This window comes from Schistocerca americana, chromosome 4 (genome assembly GCF_021461395.2).
Source record: "Schistocerca americana isolate TAMUIC-IGC-003095 chromosome 4, iqSchAmer2.1, whole genome shotgun sequence".
Classification (NCBI taxonomy): Eukaryota; Metazoa; Arthropoda; class Insecta; order Orthoptera; family Acrididae; genus Schistocerca; species Schistocerca americana.
In genome coordinates this window covers 782,442,853-782,466,023 of record NC_060122.1, presented here as the reverse complement: position 1 = coordinate 782,466,023, position 23,171 = coordinate 782,442,853, and the positions used below count along the sequence as shown (strand labels likewise).

The 23,171-nt window shown below is 39.2% G+C and overlaps 1 protein-coding gene across 1 annotated transcript in view; it reads right to left on the bottom strand.

Moving 5' to 3' along the window:
• Positions 1 to 23,171, bottom strand: part of LOC124613799 (cilia- and flagella-associated protein 157) — a 114,620-nt gene that overhangs the window by 62,568 nt on the left and 28,881 nt on the right. Inside the window, exon 4 of the mRNA XM_047142522.1 lies at positions 7,655 to 7,808. Coding sequence (XP_046998478.1) covers positions 7,655 to 7,808 — 154 coding nt within the window. The remainder of the gene's footprint in view (positions 1 to 7,654; positions 7,809 to 23,171) is intronic.

The following is a 23,171-nucleotide window of genomic DNA, read 5'->3' as shown; positions in this document are numbered from 1 at the left end:
AGGTCTGCACGTCCAGCACGAACGCTGGTCCAACTGAGGCGCCAGGTGGAAATGGCATGGCAAGCCGTTCCACAGGACTACATCCAGCATCTCTACGATCGTCTCCATGGGAGAATAGCAGCCTGCATTGCTGCGAAAGGTGGATATACACTGTACTAGTGCCGACATTGTGCATGCTCTGTTGCCTGTGTCTATGTGCCTGTGGTTCTGTCAGTGTGATTATGTGATGTATCTGACCCCAGGAATGTGTCAATAAAGTTTCCCCTTCCTGGGACAATGAATTCACGGTGTTCTTATTTCAATTTCCAGGAGTGTAAAAGCTTGAGTAGCCCTTAGTTTTAACTATGGCTATTTTTCTTGTTTAGTTCAAACAAAATAGAATTTTTAGGAAGAGATTATCTTTTTTCTTTATTTATTTTAAAGAAACAAAAGTTGTGAGGCAGAGAGTAGGATACAAACCTTCCAAGTTGATGCAAATCGAATGGCTTCAGGGTGACTGTTTATTGAAGCTAACTTCAATGGGTGGTTTTGGTCTGTTTTCCTCACATTTGTGTTGTTGTTTTCATGATGATAAAGAGAATGGATAACATGAAACCCATTGCAGGCATACTGCCTACTCATTTTTAATAGCACAAAGGTGTCCACTAACCTCAACATCTCCATCTGACAAAGAGATGTCCCAGTGATGCAATCGACTTTTTGGAACTATCTATATGGTGATATAGGTTAAGATTCCAGATACCACACACTGCAGCCATTCACCCTGGTGGGCCCTCGTTTGCAAGTAACTGATGGAAAAAAAAAGAAAATTGGAACTTTGTGCGATACTCAGTGGCATTCAAAAAGCTGCATTACATAGTCCGGTTGCATGGTGTAATAGATAGGATAACAGCATTGGATGCAGGAGGTTATGGGTTCGAATTTCCTCAGGTTCAGTAACTTTCTTTTTTTCTTTTTTTTTTTTTTTTTTTTTTTTTAAATCTTTACTGAAATAACTTTGATCATAATTTTTATTCATTTAATTACTTTAAATGTAATTTTTTAATCCCATTCCTTTGTCACATAATTTTAATCATAATATCAACTTCTTCATTTGCCCTCATTTTTCTTCCTGTCATTCTTTCTCTGCTTGAAATCTTTGTTCATATGTTTTTAATTAATTTTATGTATTAATTTTGATTTAACTTCTTTTGTTTTGTCGCTCTGTTTTTTCATCCACGTTATATCTATTTCTCATTTTGCTTGAATCTTGTTTAAATTATAAACCTGTCTTTCATTTAAATTTTCATCTACATTATTTTGTTCATAGTGCAGTAGGTATTTAGGTTATGTTTTAAATATTTGCATGAAGATTACCATGGAAAAAAAGTACACCTGGTAACAAAAATACATTTTTTGCACCATTGCACAAATAGTAATAGGTTATTTCATCTTTTGTTTCCTAACTGATATCAGACTTTTCAAATAACTGAATACTATAATAGATAAATATAATTAAACTCACATTAAAAAAAAAATTCTGATTGTAAAAAGGACGATATAAAGAAAAATGAAACAAATGAAAAAGTTCATATGGTGATTAAAATTATGTGACAAAGGAATAGAAATTAAAAAAAAAAACTGAGTGAAAGAAATTATGAAGATAATTTGAAGAAAGATAAAAGAAACTTATGGCACCTGACATTTGAACCTTTTTTGTGTAATGTATATAAACTTTTATTTACAGAATAACATACCAGATTTTGACAAATCACTTCACCTGTTTCGCATTTCAAAGACAACTGATCATTTTGGTATAGTCCAGGTCTTTGGTTTATGAGACTCTTTAGTTTGTGACTGTCCCTTGAATTGAGTTCAGTAGTGTTTGCTTATGCATTTTAGTACATTAGATTGCCTTTTCTGTGAAAAGGGAAATGCTACATTTATCATTTATTTATACAGAGCAAACGGAAATCAGAAAACATTTGGATGCAATAAGGAGCTGAATTACACAAAAAAAAAAAAAAAAAAATAATAATAATAACAGTAGAATCTCTTGTTACTTATCCCTTGTTTGCCTACAGTGGTATTTTATGTTGTATATGTTTTGTATTTGAGGCCGTATATAATGGCCATATGGTAATGGCAATTAATGTTCTGTGCATTGTTCTTATAGGTTTACTAGCACATAGAGGCAGTGTAATTCCTGGTTGACACTGTATGGTTCAGACTGTTTCTAAATTTAATATGGTGTGGTATTTTAACTACTTACATAAAATGTCTAAAAAAGGGGAAGCAAGAACACACATAATATTAGGTCACATAAGAAGAAGGAAAGGTACATTGAAAATCAGCAAGAAGGAGAATTTATTTTAACTTTTAATGTTTGATTTTCCTGCTATTCATGATTATGTTGAGTAGAGCGACCTTTTACATATATGCACATTTCATCTATACAAAAGAGAGAGATAGAAAAACAAATCATGTTACATTTAGACAAACTGAGTAAGAAATAACACATTGGGGTGCAATGGGAAAAGCAAAATATAGAATAAATTTTATAAAAGTGAGAAGCAAGAATAGGAGAGACAGAGCAGAGAGAGAGGTAGGCAGTTACGATGAAAGAGAGGGCACATTTAAATATGTAAACATTAACTGATTTCAGTGGTGCACACTAATTGATTTCAGTGCACAGTTGTAATGATAGCATGATAATCACTGTTTGGCACAAGTTGTGTTTGCACACAGTGAGAGTAAACACACAAAAAGGATTATGATGATACCGCCAGAAGAATTTTGAATGTGAGAAACATAAAAAAAGGAAACACTTTTTGCTATCATTTTATTGCACTTTGAAACACACCTCATAATTCTTAATGCTTGTGGGGTGTGGGAGGGATGGGAGGGGGTTGACGGCGGTGACGAGGATGTTGGGTGTAGGGGTCCACAGTGGCAGTGATGGCGGCAGTCAAATGACGTTGCAGCAGGCATCCCTGAAGGCGGGGGTTAGTGGTATCTCCAGGAAGTTGTGGAAAGTCTTGCAGTATTCGGCATGTTGTTTTGCCCTCATGTTCTTCCCACAAGCCCATAAGGAATTGCACTGTCCAATGGTTTTTTTGTGATGACTGTGTGGGCCGTCAAAGCTAATATTCACACTGTGGCCATGTGCTTTTGTCTGGGGAACAGTTTTGCTTCAGGGACAGTGAGTGCTGTAACTTGTATATTGCGTGGATCACTCCTGTTTATGTGGATTACCACTTTTTTGCATGTCGCCCATATATTACTGCTTGCCCTGCTAAGGAAACAGTGTTCTGTAGTGCCCTTTTTGTTGCACATTTCACTGTTGGTTGATTTTCTCATATAGATTAGGGCCAGCATCTCATTTGTTGGTATGATAGTGTGCACAACCTTGTACCACATAGGTTTGGAGTTTTCTGGTGTTGCCCATTGTATGATGTTTTTCCAGACTACTACCTAGTTGAGGTCTCATAATTTTGTCTCGATTTTTGTCTCGCTTGTGTGCCCTCTCAGTGCACTTAGATGTTTTTCGCTATTCTTAGTTGTGTGTTAGCTACAGTGGGGAGCGCGTAGCTCTTGTTGGGTGTCAGTTGACTGATGTTACGCATCTTGAAGGGGATATGGCTGGTGTATGCAGCACATCCTCTCACCATGGCCTATAGGTGTTTATTAGGCAGGCCATGAAGCTGTTTGCATTCTTATTTCCATTTGCATTGCTCTGTGGAGCAACAATGGTGCACACTTCATTTTCACTTTGACTAATCCCAGCCCTCTTCCTCCTTCCTCAGTGAGCACATCATACTTTGAAGATCTCCCGCATCCACAACAGCTCATAGACTACCCCTTGGATCACTCTTGCAATTTCTCTTGGTGCACGTAGTATCTGTGCCATATACCAGGCATCTGACAGGACTGTCGTGTTGATCAGTTCCACTCTTTTTCCCAGTGATAGGTTTCCGTTCACATGTGTGAAGGGTTTTTTGCCAGATGCTGCCATCTTTAGTACACATTTTCGTATTTCTATCCTGAGTATTTTATGGATGTTTGTTATTCAGTATCACTGCCTGTTGATTGTTACACTCACATTAGCAATGGGGGGCAGCACTGTTTACTTAGGATTCATCCTTGTCCCTGATGCAATATGGAATGTTTTCATGATTGTCTCAATTTTGTCAATATCCTCCTCATTGTTGATGAAAATTCCCACAGCATTGGCATAGGCTAAGCATGCGACCATTTGTGGTCCTATGTGGTAACCATTTAAAGTGGCTGCCAGTTTCCACAGGAGTGGGCCAAGTGCAGCCGTGAAAAGGGCCATGGACAGTAGGCAGCCTTGCCTTGCAGACCTCCCTAATTTAATTCTTCTTAATGTCCACCCACTTATGGATGTAGTTGATGTGGCATTCGTTAGGAAATTTCTTGTGATTTGAGTAAATCTGTAGCCAAATCAGAATACTGTCAGCATTTGAAGTAGGTACCAGTGGCTGATCCTGTTGAGTGCCTTGTGAAAATCATTAGAAATTATTGCTGTCGTCACTCTGGTGGTTGCGGCAAGCACAATGCTGTCTCTGTATGTGCAGGCAGAGTTGAAAATGCTCCTGCCATGTACAGCACACATTTGCCTAAGGCTAATGGCCTTTATTAATGCTGTATTGATGTTGTCTGCGAGCATTTTGTAGCAATCTTGTAATCTGTATTCAACAGCTTTATACATCTGAACTCCTCAATCTGTTTCACCGCCTGTTTATTTGGGAGCAGAATTACTGTCCCATTGAAGAATGAGGTTGGTATTTCTGCCCCATTTAAGATTTCATTTACTATTTCACTTAAGAAACCACCTAATAGGTCCCAGAGCTGGCTTTAGAATTCCTTGGGGATGCCAAAGGCATCTGGTGCTCTGCCATTTGCGCTGCCTTTGAGGATGACTCTCACCTCATCCTCAGTAATGCTTTCAGTCAGTAGCACCCAGTCTGCACTGCTCAGGATCTGATGTGTTTCCAGTAGGATGTCTGCCATTTTGATGTCGGCTGTCTCTTTGCTTCCGAAGAGGTCACTGAAGTGATTTTCTACATGGTGTAGGATTTTTTGTTTAGTAGACAGCTTGTTTCCATAATGGTTGCAGAGTTTAATGATGAGCTTGCTGTTTGCACATTGCCTTTGTCTGTGTGAGTGGTGCACAGTGGCAGGCTTATCTTCGATGATGCCGTGTTTCTGGCTGTGAGCAATGACACCTTTCATTCATTGTCATTTGATGTTGAGGAGATGTGCTTTCAATACTCTCATATATGTCAGTTACTGTGGGTTGTCTGAAGGGCATTTAGGGCATCTTTTAGACTGAGTGCATGGGACTCTGCCATGATTTTTCTCCAGAAAGCTTTTCCCGCACTGTATCTAATCAGCAATCTTCTGATGGCTGGCTTGCCATGTTCTACCCACCATCTACAGTGGAATTGTATGAATCTCGTCTTTCTCAACATTCTCCTATTATCTTTGTGATTTCAGAATATCGTGTTCATTTTCCGTCTTCTTTTCTGACCAGTAATCTATCTTCTTGGCTGGTGGATTTTGGTATCATATGCACAGTGATCAGAGAAGATCACTGGACAGACTTCTACTTGTGATACAGAGGTGGCCAACTCTCTGGTCACATACACGTTGTCTAGTCTGCTTTTCCCCCTGTTGTAGTGGAATGTGAACTCTTGTGTTGTCCCTGTTGTGCAGACACCATGTGTCGATGAGCTTCAGATGCCTTATCAGCTCTTGCAGCTTTGCACATAGATTTGGCTCTGGGATCTGATCTTCTGGCGCTGCAACACAATTAAAATCCCCCTAGCACAATGTTGGTGTTGTGCAGGAGGAGTTCGGAATTGCATTCACTGAGGAACTGACTTCTGGCATTCTTGTTATTCATTCCCCATGGTGCATATATGTTTATGAATAGTGTTCCTGCAATTTCTACCACCAAACCATTCTTGTTTATCTTTAGTTTTGACTCTCCTGTTTCAATTTCTTCTCTGACCATGATTGCTGTCCCTCATTGGGTTTCAGCATCAATGTTACTGTAAATGTGATAGTCCAGTACCTCTTCTCTTTGCACTGTTACTACCTCTTGTAGAAGAATTATGTCTGTTGTTCTGTGCTGCAAGAAGTCTGAAAGAGCCTCTAATTTCACTGAGAAGTTCATTCGGTTGACACTGCATCAGAGGATCATGTGCACTGTTTTCCTGCGAATTTACAGTGGTACGCATTAGGCACTTTACGGGCATAGGTCGGGTGTTTGCTGTGGCCAGTCCAGCAGTAGGACCACATCTTGGGTTGTTTGTAGTCTTTTTGTATTTGTGGGTGCTGCGTCTGACACTTCTGCACCACTTGTATCCATCAATTTCACATTTTCTTGGGTTTTAGTTTTTGCCAGCTTTTGCTGTTCTACATTATTCTCTTTTCTCTCATCATCAGACTCTTTCAGTATGCATGCTATTTTGTTTACTGATTTCTTGATCTTATTTCGCACATCTCGCTGAATGTCTGCGGTATGTTGCAGCTGGGTCTGGCCCGCTGGCTGGTCACAGCTGTTTCCTGGATGGGGGCGCCAACCTCTGTGATTCTCAGCCACTGGGCAGCAGAGGAGGGAGTGGGGCCCTGGGCTGGTTTGCTCTCCACTGAGTGCTGCTCACCCTCTAAGTCGGAGCTGAGCTTTCACTTCTCCCCCACACCGACCAAGGCCAGAGAGACAGGCTGGGCCTCTTTGCACGTGGTTAACAGCGCTGTCGCTACGGTGGTGGCTACGGCTATGGTTAGCTCTTCATTTGCACATGGTTCTTCACCTGTTAACACTCCAGTGTATCCATTCTGTTGTGGAGCAGTCATGCTTTCCGTGCATGGCAGTTGTGCCGGTTGTTTGCTCCTTGGGCAGTTTGCTGGCATGTGCTCTATGGAACTACTTACTGAGCATGTCTGGGGTTAGCTGCTGTACTGCATGACCCCCTGTGTCCTCATATCATTAGGGGAGGTGGCACATGCTTATTTAACACAATTTAACATACCTGATGCCAGAGTCCATCTCGAACCAAAGTCCTGCACCTCAGAACCCACAACCTCCTGCATGTGAATCTGTTATCTTATCCATTACACCACACAACCAGACTATATGATGCAACTTTCGTAACACTATAGAGTATCACACAAAATTCCAACTCTTTTGTCATCAATTACTTGCAAACAAGGGCCCACCAGGGCGAGTGTCTGCAGTGAGTGATAGCTGGGATCTTAAACTACATCACACCATAGATAGTTTCAGAGTTGAATGCAGTGCTGAGGACCTCTCCATGTGAGAGACAGATCACCATGAACTGTGCCATAAAGTCTGACAACTCTGAGGGGTGATATGAGATATAACCCAGGACATTGACACAGTACTTGTATCGGTATTCTGTATTTCATCTACATACTTTAATTTTTACTGTCTCAGCTAGTAGATCTGGTAATTAAATGTGAATACTGGTATGATGGAATTAAGAATTATTCTAAAGTTAGTTCTGAATGTCATATTTTAATGTTTTGAGTTTTAAAATGAACTCTCTCACAATAATAAATGATTGACCATGTGTAGTTGGTTCAGAAGTACTACATCTAAATATAAAACATTTTTATAACATACTTATCCTTTGCAAGGATGAATTGCCTTTCCACTTCATAGAGTGTCTGTTTGTGTCTTTTTTCCTGCTCAGCAATCTCTTTTTCTTGAAGGCTGAACTTATTCATTAATTCATCTCGTTGAATTCGAAATTCTTCCAATGAATTCAGCTTTCCATCTGAAGAAAAATAAACACTTTTTATAATATCTCTTCGTAGGACTGGAAGGGATTACAAGGCAGAAAATCAACTGATTTAGCACGCTCTCCATGTTAAGATGTTTTGTTTTTAGGAAACCTGATAACTGGATCCTTAGCAGGTGCACTGTTTTACATATGGGATGAGAGTGATTAAAACACATATACATTTACAATTATTAATGAAGAAATTCAAAACTATAAAAGAAAGCTCATACTTCGATAACTGTTACACAAACAGCCAAAATTTTAAACAATTGTTCTGATAAACATTGCCTCTTTTCCACTAATTGTAAGGAGGAAGTATTTTCTGGACCATTTCATGCACTGGGCACATTTTCTGAATGTTTTGATATGGATGCTGATAATATCCAAAAGTTCTTCCATTAATCAATTTTCAATCACGCCAGTGCCTCAGATTCATATAAAGTTCTTTGTTGATGACTGTAAATTAATTTGCTAAGAAGATTATAAAGATATGGTGAAGTTTCTGCCTGCCAGTGATTACTTGGAGATCTCCATATAAATTGCTCTAAAATGTGGTGCTTATTTAAAAATGAACAAAACATTTATCCCAAAATCTAACATGTATAACAATGAAAATAATCAATTACTGACAATATAATGTACTTGGATAGATAAAAATATACTCACAAAGTGGCAGCAGGAAAACACACACAAAAAAATAAGGTTATACTTATGCAAGCTTTCAGAGTAAGTGGCTCCTTCTACTGGCAGAAGGGTTGGAGGGGTAGGAAGAGGGGTGAAGGAAAAGTACTGGAGAGGTTTAGGAAAAGGGGTAGATTTTGGAAAAGTCACTCAGAACCATGGGTCAGGGGAGACTGACCAGACCGGATTTAAGGGCCCATCCAATAACTCTCCCCTGATCCACGGTCCTGGGTGACTTTCCCAAAGTCTACCCCTTTCCCTAAACCTCTCCAGTCTTTTTCCTTCACTCTACTTCCTTCCCTCAAAACCATTCTACCAAAATAAGGAGCCACTGGCTCCAAAAGCTTGTGTAAGCATAATCTTCTCTTATGTGTGTTTTCCTACCACCACTTGGTGAGTAGATTTTTATCTATCTGATTACAAAATTAATGTATGATTATTCTGGATTTCTTGCTGATTGTACTGCTCACAAGTCCCAGCAACATATTAAACCTGATGCTACTGCTTGCCCCTGGTAGATTCCTAATGTGTACAGCCTCAAATGATTATTTGTATCTTCGTTGCCTATGGGAGATGGCACACCCACCACACTGGAAACCTACTATGGAGAGCTACTGTATCTGGGTGCTCTACTGAAAACTAGTGTATATGTAAAGAGGCTGGTTTGGAAAACCATCAACAATGTAGTACACGCTGAAGTACTAAAATTTAAACTTGAGTTTATTCTTATTCCAGATAAATCCCAGTTACAGCAGCACTGCAAGCCAGTGATAAAGCCCATTCAATACACTGTGTCAATTCATTACTTTTAATCGCACAACATAGTCAAATGAAAAATTAGATGTGTACAGCCAGTTAATAATTTCTATCATAATCACACAGCACTCTCAAACTCACCAATAACAAGGGACCACCTCAGCATATCTAAACCTGAAACTCTCTCTCCTGGGGAAAACAAATAAATTTAAAAAATTAAAAGAAACCCTAGTCTTGCTACCAAACAATCATAGCTGCAATAATGGTGTTAACATTAGAAGGACCGTACCAGTCAATCTGAATGGTATGCATTGTTGAACATTTAATAAGTAGCGTAGTTTTTATTTATGGGCCTTATTTTTCATGACTTTTAGTGTGCCTTGGTGGTTTATAATTTCTGTAGAAGACAAACAACTATTACAAAAACTGAACGAATTGTAAACATTTTTATCTTAAAGGACCGCAGCCCGTCATTCCGACCTTTGAGATACTTTCTACATTTCATGTCTATAGAGGTGTAACAATGGATTTTTTCATCTGCTTAGCTCATTTTACTTCATTGTTGTGATCTTGTTCCCTCTATCACTTTATATTTTACTTTATTTAGTGGTAGAGTGGACATACTTTAGTTGCTGTTTTCTGTCAGTACACTGTTGTGTTCAGCAGAAGTTTAGCACACTTTCTCATTATTATGGCATGCCAGTGTTTTCATTCAGATGAATAATTACTCAATTATGTGGACAGTTTACCAGAGAAGTTTCTAAAGGAGAAGGTATTTTTGAATGTGATGAGTTGGATGATAAAGATGACAAATGAAATCAAATAATCGTATGGCATTTATTGGCTGGGATATCCCCTTCAGGGTTCAGCTGCCATATTGCAAGTCTTTGTAGTTGATGCCACTTTGGTGACTTGCATGTCAATTTTAGTTGATGCCACTTCGGAGACTTGCATGTCAATGATGATGAAAATGATGATGAAAGACACACAGCAACCAGTCCCCTGCCGGGAATCAAACCCAGACCCCCTTGCTTGGTAGGCAATAATGCACTATGGAGGCAAACATAAAGATGACAAAGATTATAAAGATACATGGAACATCAGCCCCATGAAATAGAACAAGGCAAATTATCAGAGTCGGAAGATGAGCACTCAGAACCTGTACAACAACATACAAATAACATAGTGCTTAAACGTTTGATTCCAGTGGCACCACAAATTCCTACTCACAGCCGAGGAAAAAAAAAAAAAAATCACATCCATCTCAGCATCTGGAAGTTTGAAGTACAGAGGCTGCAGCCGATGGAACAAAGTGGACTCAAATACACCAGCGCATGCACCTGGAAGATTAGGGCGTCACAACATGTTGGTAGAAACTCCTGGGCCAAAGTGTAATGCTAAGAAACACAATTGCAGGCAGTTACTCGAGTTCATGGTGAGTGTTGATAAACAATAATATTCTGCTGAACATAAAAAACTGTACAGAAATTAGAGCTCAAGTACTTCTCCAGGATGACAGTGGGTACTTGATAGTGCCCAATTAGAAGCTGCCACAGCTACAATGCATGCAAGTGGAGTGTATGGAGGAAAGATTTTCCCCCTGAAACTTGTGTGGTCTCAAGTGTGGGGGCCAGCATTTTTTCCTCACGCTATGGGAAGAAACAAGTTCACAGAAGTCATGCAATTTTTAATATCTGATGACAAGTACACTCATGGCGAAAGACTCAAGACCAATGGCTTTGCAGTAGTTATTCCAGTCTGGAATTTATTTGTAGCTAACTGTATCCAGATCTATAAACCAGGTGCATTTATAAACCTAGAAGAGCAGCTCTATCCATGCAAAGCTCGGTGCTGCTATATACAACATGTGAGCAATAAACCAGGCAAATGTGGTTTGAATTTCTGGCTTGCAGCAGATGCCAGTAGTAAATATATGGTAACTGGATTTCCTTACTTGGGTAAACAAAGTGAAAGAACCACTAAATAACCTGTGCAGAGCATGTTGTTACACAGCCCACATAACCTTACACTTCGATAAGAAGAAATTTAACATGTGACAATTTCTTCACAGCCAAACATCTTGCAGAGCAGCTGAAGCAGGAGGACACAACCATGGCGGGTACAATGAAGAAGCCCCAAAGAGAAGTTCCTCCATCAGAAGACTACTGCCAGATCTTTGTATGACACTATTTTATACAAATCTGGCTATACAGCAATTACTTCCTATCAGAGGAAGACCAAGAAAAATATTCTTCTATCGAGCACAATGTACCAGTCAGTTGCAGATGATAAGCAAAAATGGAAGAAATTCCCTGAAAGTGTGAGCTTCTACAATTCCATAATGGGTGATATTCTGTCAAGTTTGGCAGCTGCAGATGACCTATGCATGTGTTTTTCAATGTCCTAGACCTTGCTAAGATCAGTGTCTGGGTGCTTCACAGAGAGACAACTGGAGAAAAATTTATCAAATGAATGTTTCTTTTCAAATTAGCAGAAGAACTCTCTTCTCTGTATGTAAAATCAAGGAAAGCCTTGTTCAAACATTCACTGCTATCACTGAAAAATATAAGGTACTGGTACGGAAGACCTTCCATATTGAATGTTGCAGATGTTCAAACAAAACTAAAAATCTGTGTGTGGAATGCTAGAAATTTGTATGTGGTCCATGTGCTGGAAGTGTTCAGTACATGTGTGCAAAGTGTTTTGACAAAGATGGAGGCTTTGATTGAAAAGATGTCATTGAGAGAAAAAAATGTTATTTTCTCATTATTGCTACATCAATTTGTGTCTATTTTTCTTTATTTTTCATACTAAATATATGTTTATGACCTGCATGAGGCTTTTATTGAGTACAAGTCATGCAGATAAAAATGTTATTACTGTATAATTATATGTTTATTTGTATTTGTAAGTTTAGTTTAAATTGATTTTGCATTTACAATGTATTCTGCACTTCGATCTTTTTCATTTAATTAATTATACTTTCTACAGAAATTTTTAAGTATAACGCATTTGTACAATAAGCATGACACACTACCGACCTTAAGAAGTAAAACTGAAAAGAAAGAAGAAAAACTTCACTGGTCAAAATGGTCCTTCTAGGTAGTTCACAAATACCAGTCCTCCTAGTGTTAATTATGTTGTATCACATGTCTAGCCAAGACTGAATGATAGAATTCACCTTCTTCAGGATGAATAGATGCCCAACTGAGTGATGGAATGCAGCCAGTTGTACCATTATGCAACAAGATTAAAGAGGAAAGCCTGTATCTTATACACATGTCTGACTAAAAATAATTTTTGCAGGATGGAAATTGACAGCTCACATACTTTGATGCATACTCAGTGTATATGGCTTGCTCCAGGAGTGCCTGTTGCCAGCTTAGCTAAACTACAGTTGATGATGCTTAACATTCTTAGTTATAGAAGGCTTCCCATTTCATTGACTGCACAAATGTAGTGCAGAAACTATCAAACAGAAACTTTATCAAATAACATGAGAAAAGGCCTGTCTGCACCCAGTGTCCTGCTACTGAGCCACTTTAAGACAATCTACTGCCTTTAAAGCTCCAGATTTAATATATTCTACTAAAACTTGTGGTTTTACACAAATCTCCAGCTACCTCAGCACCATTTGTATTTGATGAACAATAGCCGTAATATCAGAAAGAGAATGGAAAATTTTAAAATTGTCCACAAATAACTACAAGATGCATGACTTTGATACCGCCATTTGCCAATAGGTGGCGACAACTTAGCTTGGACCTCAGTCAACATAATCTCATTCAAACAGTAGTCTATTTGTGTCTGCACCAAAAAGTTGCTCTTGATTGAAAATGTCGGTTTACAAGCCTGATTCTCGTCATTTGCGGGAGGTGTTACTGTTTTGTTTCAATATGAAGAAAACAGCGGCTGAGTCTCATCAAATGCTCTCAAATACATATGGTAAGGATGCTATTAGTGAAATAAAGTGTCATGAGTGGTTTCAATGCTTCAAGAACAGTGATTTTAACAGCATAGACTGGCTTGGTGGTGGAAGAGAGAATGTTTCTGAACATGCAGAATTGGAGACATTGCTGAGTGAAGACTCGCGTCAAACTCAAGAAGAATTGGCATGATTAGTGGGAGTGACACAGCAATCCATTTCCAAACGTCTCAAGGTTATGGGCATGATTCAGAAAGAAGGAACTTGGGTCCCGAGTGAGCTGAAACCAAGAGATGTTGAAAAGTGTTTGTGTGTTTGTGAACAGTTGCTTCAGAGGCAAAAACAGGAGGGATTTCTGCATCGAATGTGACTCGGGACAAAAAATGGGTTCATTACAATAACCCTAAATGCAAAAAATCATGTGGATATCCTGGCCATACTTTCATGTCGATGGTCAAACCAAGTATTCACGACTCCAAGATCATGCTCTGCATTTGGTGGGACCGTCTCGGCATCATGTACTATGAGGTGTTAAAACCAAGAGAAACAATCACAGGTGCTCGTTATCGAATGCAATTAATGCGTTTGAGCAGAGCATTAGAAGACAAATGACCACAATACAGCGAGAGGCATGATAAAGTGATTTTGCAGCATGACAACGCTCGACCCCATGTTGCAAAAGAGGTCAAAACATGTTTGGGAACGTTAAAATGAAAAGTCCTACCCCATCCGCCATATTCTCCAGACATTTCTCCCAGTGACTATCACCTGTTTAGATCAATGGTGCATGACCTGGCTGACCAACACTTCCGATCTCATGAAGAAGTCACAAATTGGATCGATTCATGGATTGCTTCAAAAGATGAACAATTTTTTCAACGCGGGGTTCATACACTGACCAAAAGTTGGGAGAAAGTAGTGGATAATGATGTAAAATACTTTGAATGATAAATGTGTAACCAATTTGTTTCATTAAAGCCTCAAATGTTGGGGAAAAAATGGCGGAAGCAAAGTTGTTCACCTTTTAACTAACTGACAACAGTGAGTAGACTCCTTAGTTGTGGGCCCCACATTTTTAGTTAACCATGATCATCACTGCCTTCCACAGGACAAGACGCCAAGTGTTAAGGAATATTTCCTGAATCTACATTGGGTGGGCCTTAGTAGCTCCTTCAAGTCAAGGAATTAAGTAGCAATTGATCCTAGTTCAAATGCCTCCTGTATCAGCTGGTGGGGCTCACATTTTAATAAGTGTATGTGTTTCTGCAGTATTTCTCTGCCTCCAGAGCAAGATGATGATAGCCTATCTTTCTTTATTTTGGGTAGTCCCCTTCAGGTGTGAGTTCTATTATAAAAAGTAAGCCTTCAGATGTAAGTTCCATTATAAAAAGTAAGGATATGTCCTTTTGAGATAGTATTTAGATTCTTCAGTACATCATAATCCACTTCATGCAGCCAGGGCACTAAACCATGAGTTAAAAATGGTATGGAACTCAAATCCCAAATTTGCTGAACTGCAGCTCTAGTGGGATTTCTGACTCGACTCTCAGTAGTAAAAGTAGGTATAATCAGGGCTTGAATTTGATATTAGCTAGTATGACTAGTGATTATCTTAATGATTACCTGCTTCCAAAGTCAAAGTTGCTAATGCACACTAGTGCAGTGGTGCACATGTAGTTCCTGATCACCAGACTTTGAACCAATGCTCTTAGTTAAAATTCAAACATCTTCACAGTTTCTGAATATGAAAAATGAGGGCACAATACTGTTCATTGGGATCTGTCTGTTGGATGGTGATACACTCAAAAGCAATTTGCACAGAGCAGGCTTTGTACTGACACCAGTTTTCACCCCTTTCCATCTCTTTTTCACAACCATCAACAACACAAACATGACAATAAACTCAACATGCTCTCATCACAGTCATATGGACTGAACAGATACACGTAAGATGCAATACTCACACTTCATGAAGCAAAGGTTTCAGTGTACACAAGGAAGGAAAACCCATCCAGTTTGGCAACTGAACAACTTCTAGTCTCCTAGCCAACAATGCCATATAAATTTGCCTTTCATCTAAGTGACTATCTGAGATGAGGTAGTGAGTACACAATTATCCAATATGGTCAATGCTGATGACATCTTCCCAGATGTTGCCTCCTTTAACTTGTTATTCAGATGGACATAAAGTGTGTAACCACCAGTGTAGTTCTATCATGCCTGCACAAGATCTTATTGCTCTTCTTAAAACACACCCATAGCCAGAACCAGAAGAATTACCAGTTCCTAGTGACACAACCATTTTGTAAACTCTTTATGGCTTGTTTGTTATTTATGACATTTATCAATTTGCTTAATTCATGTTGCTTGAGTCCATACAGTGATTTTATTTTTATTTTATTTATTTCTAGGTTTACTTAGTGTCACAAGATTAGGGTCATCGGGTGTTCTCTTATGTCTAACCAAGCATTCTGTATATTTTACATTACATTCATTATGGCATTATGATAACCATATTGTAAGTTATATTTAATATAGAACATAACGTTTAGAAATTACTAGGTTTAAGAAAGAAACACAGCTTACTTAAATTTATGAGAAGTACAACAATAAACACAAATAAAGAATGGTAGATTGAAACTACAAAAGCTAGCAGCTACTGTCATGAGAGTAGAGGTGGAACATGAGGAGAAAGAGGAAAACTGCAAAACAGTATTATGAAAAGGATAGATTGCTACTCGCTGTTAAGGCGGCACACTGAGTTGCAAACAGGCATGATGAAAAGACTGTTACATATAATTTTTTGCCCAAAGCCTTCTTCGAAAAGAAAAACACACAAATTCACACAAGCAAGCACACCACACACACACAACACACACACACACACACACACACACACACACACACACACACACACCTGACTGCTATATCCAACCAGAATACAACAGAAATGCATCAAACGAGAGCAACAATCTGCACTGGGGAGAGGAAGGGGGAGGGATACTAGGATACAAATGGGGAAAGAGGAATCATTGGTGCCTGTCAGAGGTGAGGGCGCAACAGACGGCAGGACAGTGCTGCCAGATGTAGTATCGGGAAGCTGTGGGGAAGGGAGAGGGGTGGGGGAAAAGGAAGTGGAAAGGAGAGGATCAGAGAAGGGGAAAAGATTGGTGGATGTGCTGGCAGAGAGAAGCACACAATGAGGGTGAGGAGAGGTAAATTGTCAAGAAGTGATGGGACAGAAGGGCCGGAAACTGTTGGGGGGGAGGGTGTGGCGAAAGTAGGTTACTGTATGTTGAGGCCAGGATGATTTCAGGTGCAGAGAATGTGTTGTAAGGATAACTCCCATCTTTGCAGTTCATAAAAGCTGGTGGTGTAGGGGAGGATCCATATGGCCCAGGTCATGAAGTAGCCATTGAACTCAAGCATGTTAAGTACAGCTGTATGTTGTACCACAGGGTGATCCACTTTTTCTTGGCCGGTTTGGCAGTAGCCATTCATCCTGGTGGACAACTAGTTGGTAGCCATACTGATACAAAAAATGGAGCAATGATTGCAGCAGAGCTAGTGTGCGAAGTGTGCTTGCTTGTGAGAATGTGCGTGCATTTCTCTTTTCTGAAGAAAGCTTTGGCTGAAAAATTATAAGTAAGAGTATTTTCATCATGCCTGTCTACAACTCAATGTGTTACTTTTACAGTGAGTAGCAATCTACCATTTTCAGAATATTATTGATACTCCAACTAGGGCTTTCCATTGTTTAAAAATTACAAATTGTAATTAAGGAAGATAAAGGAAAAGAAAGTGGGGAGACTGCCTAAGAAATGAAAATAGAAAGGAGTGTAACAGGGAGAAGCATTTGCTTTACTGTTTGACAGAGGGATAAATGGCAGCATATGTTAATATTAGGAAAAAAGTTACGAGTTTGACAGAAGGAAGTGCTTCACCTTCTTTTTAGTTACAGGTCACTGACTTGTGTACAGAGTGCAGGGTAGTTTGATCCAGAGGGGAACAGCAGCAAAAGACAAGGTGTTTTTGTTTTTTGGATAGTTACACCTAGGCTACTAGATAAGTGAGACCTTGTGTTTTGATTGTGGTGAGATAACAGGTATTTAATCTCTGATGTGAGACACTGGAGTGCCTGTGCACTGAGGAGCCAATGAAGCAGACATAGTGTTTGGTAGTCACATAACTTGTCTGGCTGCAACCAACTTAACTGGACATATGAAGCCCTGAAGGGGATATAGAAAGATTTTGCAGATGTAATGCATGCAAGCATTCACAGTTAGTACTAACTATCAGGTGTTCTCAGTACTCATGACATAGAGGATAACATGGCGATACTGGAGGTTCAAGGTTCAATAGAACAAGCGGTTCTACAAGTTTATGTATTTTATCTTGTGTAAATATAACAGACCTGTCTTTCAACAACATCTTTGCCTCTGTACTTCCGCCTCGACTGACATCTCTGCCCAAACTTTTTGCCTTTACAAATGTCTGCTTGTGTCTGTGTATGTGCGGATGGATATGTGTGTGTGTGCGAGTGTATACCTGTCCTTTTTTCCCCCTAAGGTAAGTCTTTCCGCTCCCGGGATTGGAATGACTCCTTACCCTCTCCCTTAAAACCCACATCCTTTCGTCTTTCCCTCTCCTTCCCTCTTTCCTGATGAAGCAACCGTGGGTTGCGAAAGCTTGAATTTTGTGTGTATGTTTGTGTTTGTTTGTGTGTCTATCGACATGCCAGCGCTTTCGTTTGGTAAGTCACATCATCTTTGTTTTTAGATATATTTATCTTGTGTAAATATGTTCCAAAACTTTCTGAGGGCACAGAGGCAAGTGGACAACTTCCTGCTAGTGGCTACAGTATTTTCTGCCCAGTTGAGATGCTCATCCAATGTTACAACCAACATGGTACTGAAATACCACAGCCACTTTGGATGTGGAATGTGTTAAATGTTATGATCAAATATTAGTCATATGTAATGACTAATTTTGATGATATCAAATTTAGTTTACAGTTTAATACACAACAGATTCACAGTGAAAACATTACAGTAATGCAAAATATTAACAAGAAATTTTTATCATCTTCAGATTTAAAATGTATCTTGTTCAAAAACAGTTTCACATGCTTATATGTTGTTATGCAACTTGACAGATGTTTCAGAAAATATATCTAGAATAAAATATGTAAACAAAATGTAGCTGAGGGTTCACAGGAATTTCTAATCTTGGAAAGACACTGATATCTATCTCTGTTTATCATTAAGGGGATGTGATGTGCAAGTGTTGCCTTCTGCTCTCCACAGCCAAATATGTGTTGCCACAGTTTAGCTGAATGTCCAACAAAGGTAGTTTCCAAGCATTTTGGTTACTTGTTTTGTGCATTCTTTAGTGATGATTCTGTCAACAACAACATCAGTAATCCATTGGGTTCATCAGGTAAATCAAGAAAGATAATTACTTGGTGTATTTCAATCCCTGTTTACTCCTAAGAAGCAATAAAGACAAGTTTATTTTATTAGTATTGAATGTCTGATGCAAATACTGATAAGATGCATTGCTAGTTAAAAAAAACCATGTACAACAAGAAATTTCAAATGAGGAACTACTGAAATTTTGTTGATCACAGTTAGTAAGGTGGCCTAATGATATTGTAACAGTATTGAAACATGATCTATTTCAATGAGAAACAGAAAGTCTGCAAACCACTATGACATGATAAAACTCTTGTCAAAACTTCTGTACACTGGCACAGAAGAAACAGTTGCAGAAACCATTGTGTCTGTGGACTGGTTGATGGGTTCTGTCAGTAGTTTATTCTTGCTCATGAATCTCAAGTGAATATATGTTTTTTTTCTATTTTTTGCCATCCAGGAGAGCAAAACTTCTGATCTGATTGACCTAGCAAGCACATTTGCCTTTTAATATTCTGTTTGAAACTCAGTAGTCTCATTTGAAAACTAAAAAAAGTGTCATTACTGAAATCTTTTGTTTAAGGCACAATGCTTCTAAAAATGAAATGCAGAGAGCAACCTCTGATTTTTTCTGCAATAAATCTGAACCTGCTTAGTGCCATTGTGACTAGCTTGAACCTGTAGGTTGAAGGAATGAGATTTAGGCTACTTTTTGCTTGAATTGATATATGATTCCTATTACTGCGAAAATCATATGGGCAGCAGATCCTGTAACCACTGGTCATTGCCCCCGAAGTTTATTGCAGCACTTTTTACGTGCTCTAAAAGATGTACCATTGACATATGACCATGTTGCCTGGCTAACATGTGACCTAGGGAGGCAAAAATTGTTGAATACAATGTGTAGTTAAGGATGGTTAGGTTTTCTGGGGTAAAATTTCAGGTGATAGATCAGGTACATAAATTGATGTATGGCTTATAATCATGGTGGTGGTGTCTGTCACGGTGGTGGGAAATTATAAGGTTGGTCCAGACATGTCACATTTGGTACCATTGACTGAAAGTCCCTGATCTTGTAATTATATTGGCTGTGTGCCACTTTGTCAACCTGACTTGTAAGCAAGTACAGGTAACAACTGTTTGATTTGCTACAGAGAATAATCAGTGTAGACCCACTCTTTGGAAAAAGTCTGTTTTTTCTGACATTACTTCTTTCTCCTATATCCATACACCAGCCCTTCCTCGAAGTCATCAAATAACTGTGCTTACCTCAACTTCTTGTGGCACATAACGTACGTCCAAGAACCATCTGGTACTTCTAGCTTGGCTACACTCAACAACTGCTCATCGCTCTAATTTGCTAACCTAGTTGCTGAGTCTAAATCATCAAAAATGGAAAGACTTTTGCCCCCGATTTTCCTGAAAATGGGATGACTAATGCAGCAGTGTTGGTGTCCAGGGTAGGTGTACTTGCAAATGACTGTTCCCTCTTTCCTTCCTTAGCTGCCCTAACTCTGCTTTTAACAGAGCTACTGGATTTATTAACTGAGCTTCCTGAGCAAAACTTGCTTCTCCATATTACCTATTTACTACCAACCCTAGTATACAGCATACCCAAAATAAAAATGAAAATGAAGAAGAATGGATAGTTAACAACCATACATGTTGTTGTTGTTGTGTTCTTCAGTCCTGAGACTGGTTTGATGCACCTCTCCAAGCTACTCTATCCTGTGCAAGCCTCACCATCTCCCAGTACCTACTGCAGCCTACATCCTCCTTCTGTATCTGCTTAATGTATTCATCTCTTGGTCCCCCTCTACGATTTTTATCCTCCATGCTTCCCTCCAGTACTAAATTGGTGACCCCTTGGTGCCTCAGAACATGTCCTACCAACCGATCCCTTCTTCTAGTCAAGTTGTGCCACAAACTCCTCTTCTCCCCAATTCTATTCAATACCTCCTCATTAGTTATGTGATCTACCCATCTAATCTTCAGCATTCTTCTGTAGCACCACATTTCGAAAGCTTCTATTCTCTTCTTGTCTAAGCTATTTATCGTCCACGTTTCACTTCCATACATGGCCACACTCCATACAAATACTTTCAGAAACGACTTCCTGACATTTAAATCTATACTCGATGTTAACAAATTTTTCTTCTTCAGAAACACTTTCCTTGCCATTGCCAGTCTACATTTTATATCCTCTCTACTTCGACCATCATCAGTTATTTTGCTCCCCAAATAGCAAAACTCCTTTACTACTTTAAGTGTCTCATTTCCTAATCTAATTCCCTCAGCATCACCCGACTACATTCCATTATCCTCGTTTTGCTTTGTTGATGTTCATCTAATACCCTCCTTTCAAGACACTGTCCATTCCGTTCAACTGCTCTTCCAAGTCCTTTGCTGTCTCTGACAGAATTACAATGTCATCGGCGAACCTCAAGGTTTTTATTTCTTCTCTCTGGATTTTAATACCTACTCCAGATTTTTCTTTTGTTTCCTTTACTGCTTGCTCAATATACAGATTGAATAGCATCGGGGAGAGGCTACAACCATGTCTCACTCCCTTCACAACCACTGCTTCCCTTTCATGTCCCTCGACTCATATAACTGCCATCTGGTTTCTGTATAAATTGTAAATAGCCTTTCGCTCCCTGTATTTTACTCCTGCTACCTTCAGAGTTTGAAAGAGAGTATTCCAGTCAACATTGTCAAAAGCTTTCTCTAAGTCTACAAATGCTAGACACGTAGGTTTGCCTTTCCTTAGTCTTGTTTCTAAGATAAGTCGTAGGATCAGTATTGCCTCACGTGTTCCAACATTTCTACGGAATCCAAAATGATCTTCCCCGAGGTCAGCTTCTACCAGTTTTTCCATTCACCTGTAAAGAATTTGCGTTAGTATTTTGCAGCTGTGACTTATTAAACTGATAGTTCGGTAATTTTCACATCTGTCAACACCTGCTTTCTTTGGGATTGGAATTATTATATTCTTCTTGAAGTCTGAGGGAATTTCTCCTGTCTCATACATCTTGCTCACCAGATGGTAAAGTTTTATCAGGACTGGCTCTCCCAAGGCTGTCAGTAGTTCTAACGGAATGTTGTCTACTCCTGGGGCCTTGTTTCGACTCAGGTCTTTCAGTGCTCTGTCAAACTCTTCACGCAGTATCATATCTCCCATTTCATCTTCATCTATCTCCTCTTCCATTTCCAAAATATTGCCCTCAAGTACATCGCCCCTGTATAGACCTTCTATATACACCTTCCACCTTTCTGCTTTCCCTTCTTTGCTTAGAACTGGGTTTCCATCTGAGCTCTTGATATTCATGCAAGTCGTTCTCTTTTTCTCCAAAGGTCTCTGTAATTTTCCTGTAGGCAGTATCTATCTTACCCCTAGTGAGATAAGCCTCTACATCCTTACATTTGTCCTCTAGCCATTCCTGCTTAGCCATTTTGCACTTCCTGTCGATCTCATTTTTGAGACATTTGTATTCCTTTTTGCCTGCTTCACTTGCTGCATTTTTGTATTTTCTTCTTTCATCAATTAAATTCGGTATCTCTTCTGTTACCCAAGGGTTTCTACTATCCCTCATCTTTTTACCTACTTGATCCTCTGCTGCCTTCACTATTTCATTCCTCAAAGCTACCCATTCTTCTTCTACTGTATTTCTTTCCCCCATTCCTGTCAATTGTTCCCTTATGCTCTCCCTGAAACTCTGTACAATCTCTGGTTCTTTCAGTTTATCCAGGTCCCATCTCCTTAAATTCCCACCTTTTTGCAGTTTCTTCAGTTTTAATCTACAGTTCATAACCAATAGATTGTGGTCAGAGTCCACATCTGCCCCTGGAAATGTCTTACAATTTAAAACCTGGTTCCTAAATCTCTGTCTTACCATTATATAATATATCTGTAACCTTTTAGTATCTCCAGGGTTCTTCCATGTATGCAGCCTTCTTTCATGATTCTTGAACCAAGTGTTAGATATGATTAAGTTATGCTCTGTGCAAAATTCTACCAGATGGCTTCCGCTTTCATTTCTCACCCCCAATCCATATTCACCCACTACGTTTCCTTCTCTCCCTTTTCCTACTCTCGAATTCCAGTCACCCATTACTATTAAATTTTCATCTCCCTTCACTACCTGAATAATTTATTTTATCTCATCAAACATTTCATTAACTTCTTCATCATCTGCAGAGCTAGTTGGCATATAAACTTGTACTACTGTAGTAGGCATGGGCTTCGTGTCTATCTTGGCCACGATAATGCGTTCACTATGCTGTTTGCAGTAGCTTACCCGCACTCCTATTTTTTTATTCATTATTATACCTACTCCTGCATTACCCCTATTTGATTTTGTATTTATAAACCTGTATTCACCTGACCAAAAGTCTTGTTCCTCCTGCCACCGAACTTCACTAATTCCCACTATATCTGACTTTAACCTATCCATTTCCATTTTTAAATTTTCTAACCTACCTGCCCAATTAACGGATCTGAGATTCCACGCTTCGATGCTTAGAATGCCAGTTTTCTTTCTCCTGATAACGATGTCCTCTTCAGTAGTCCCTGCCCGGAGA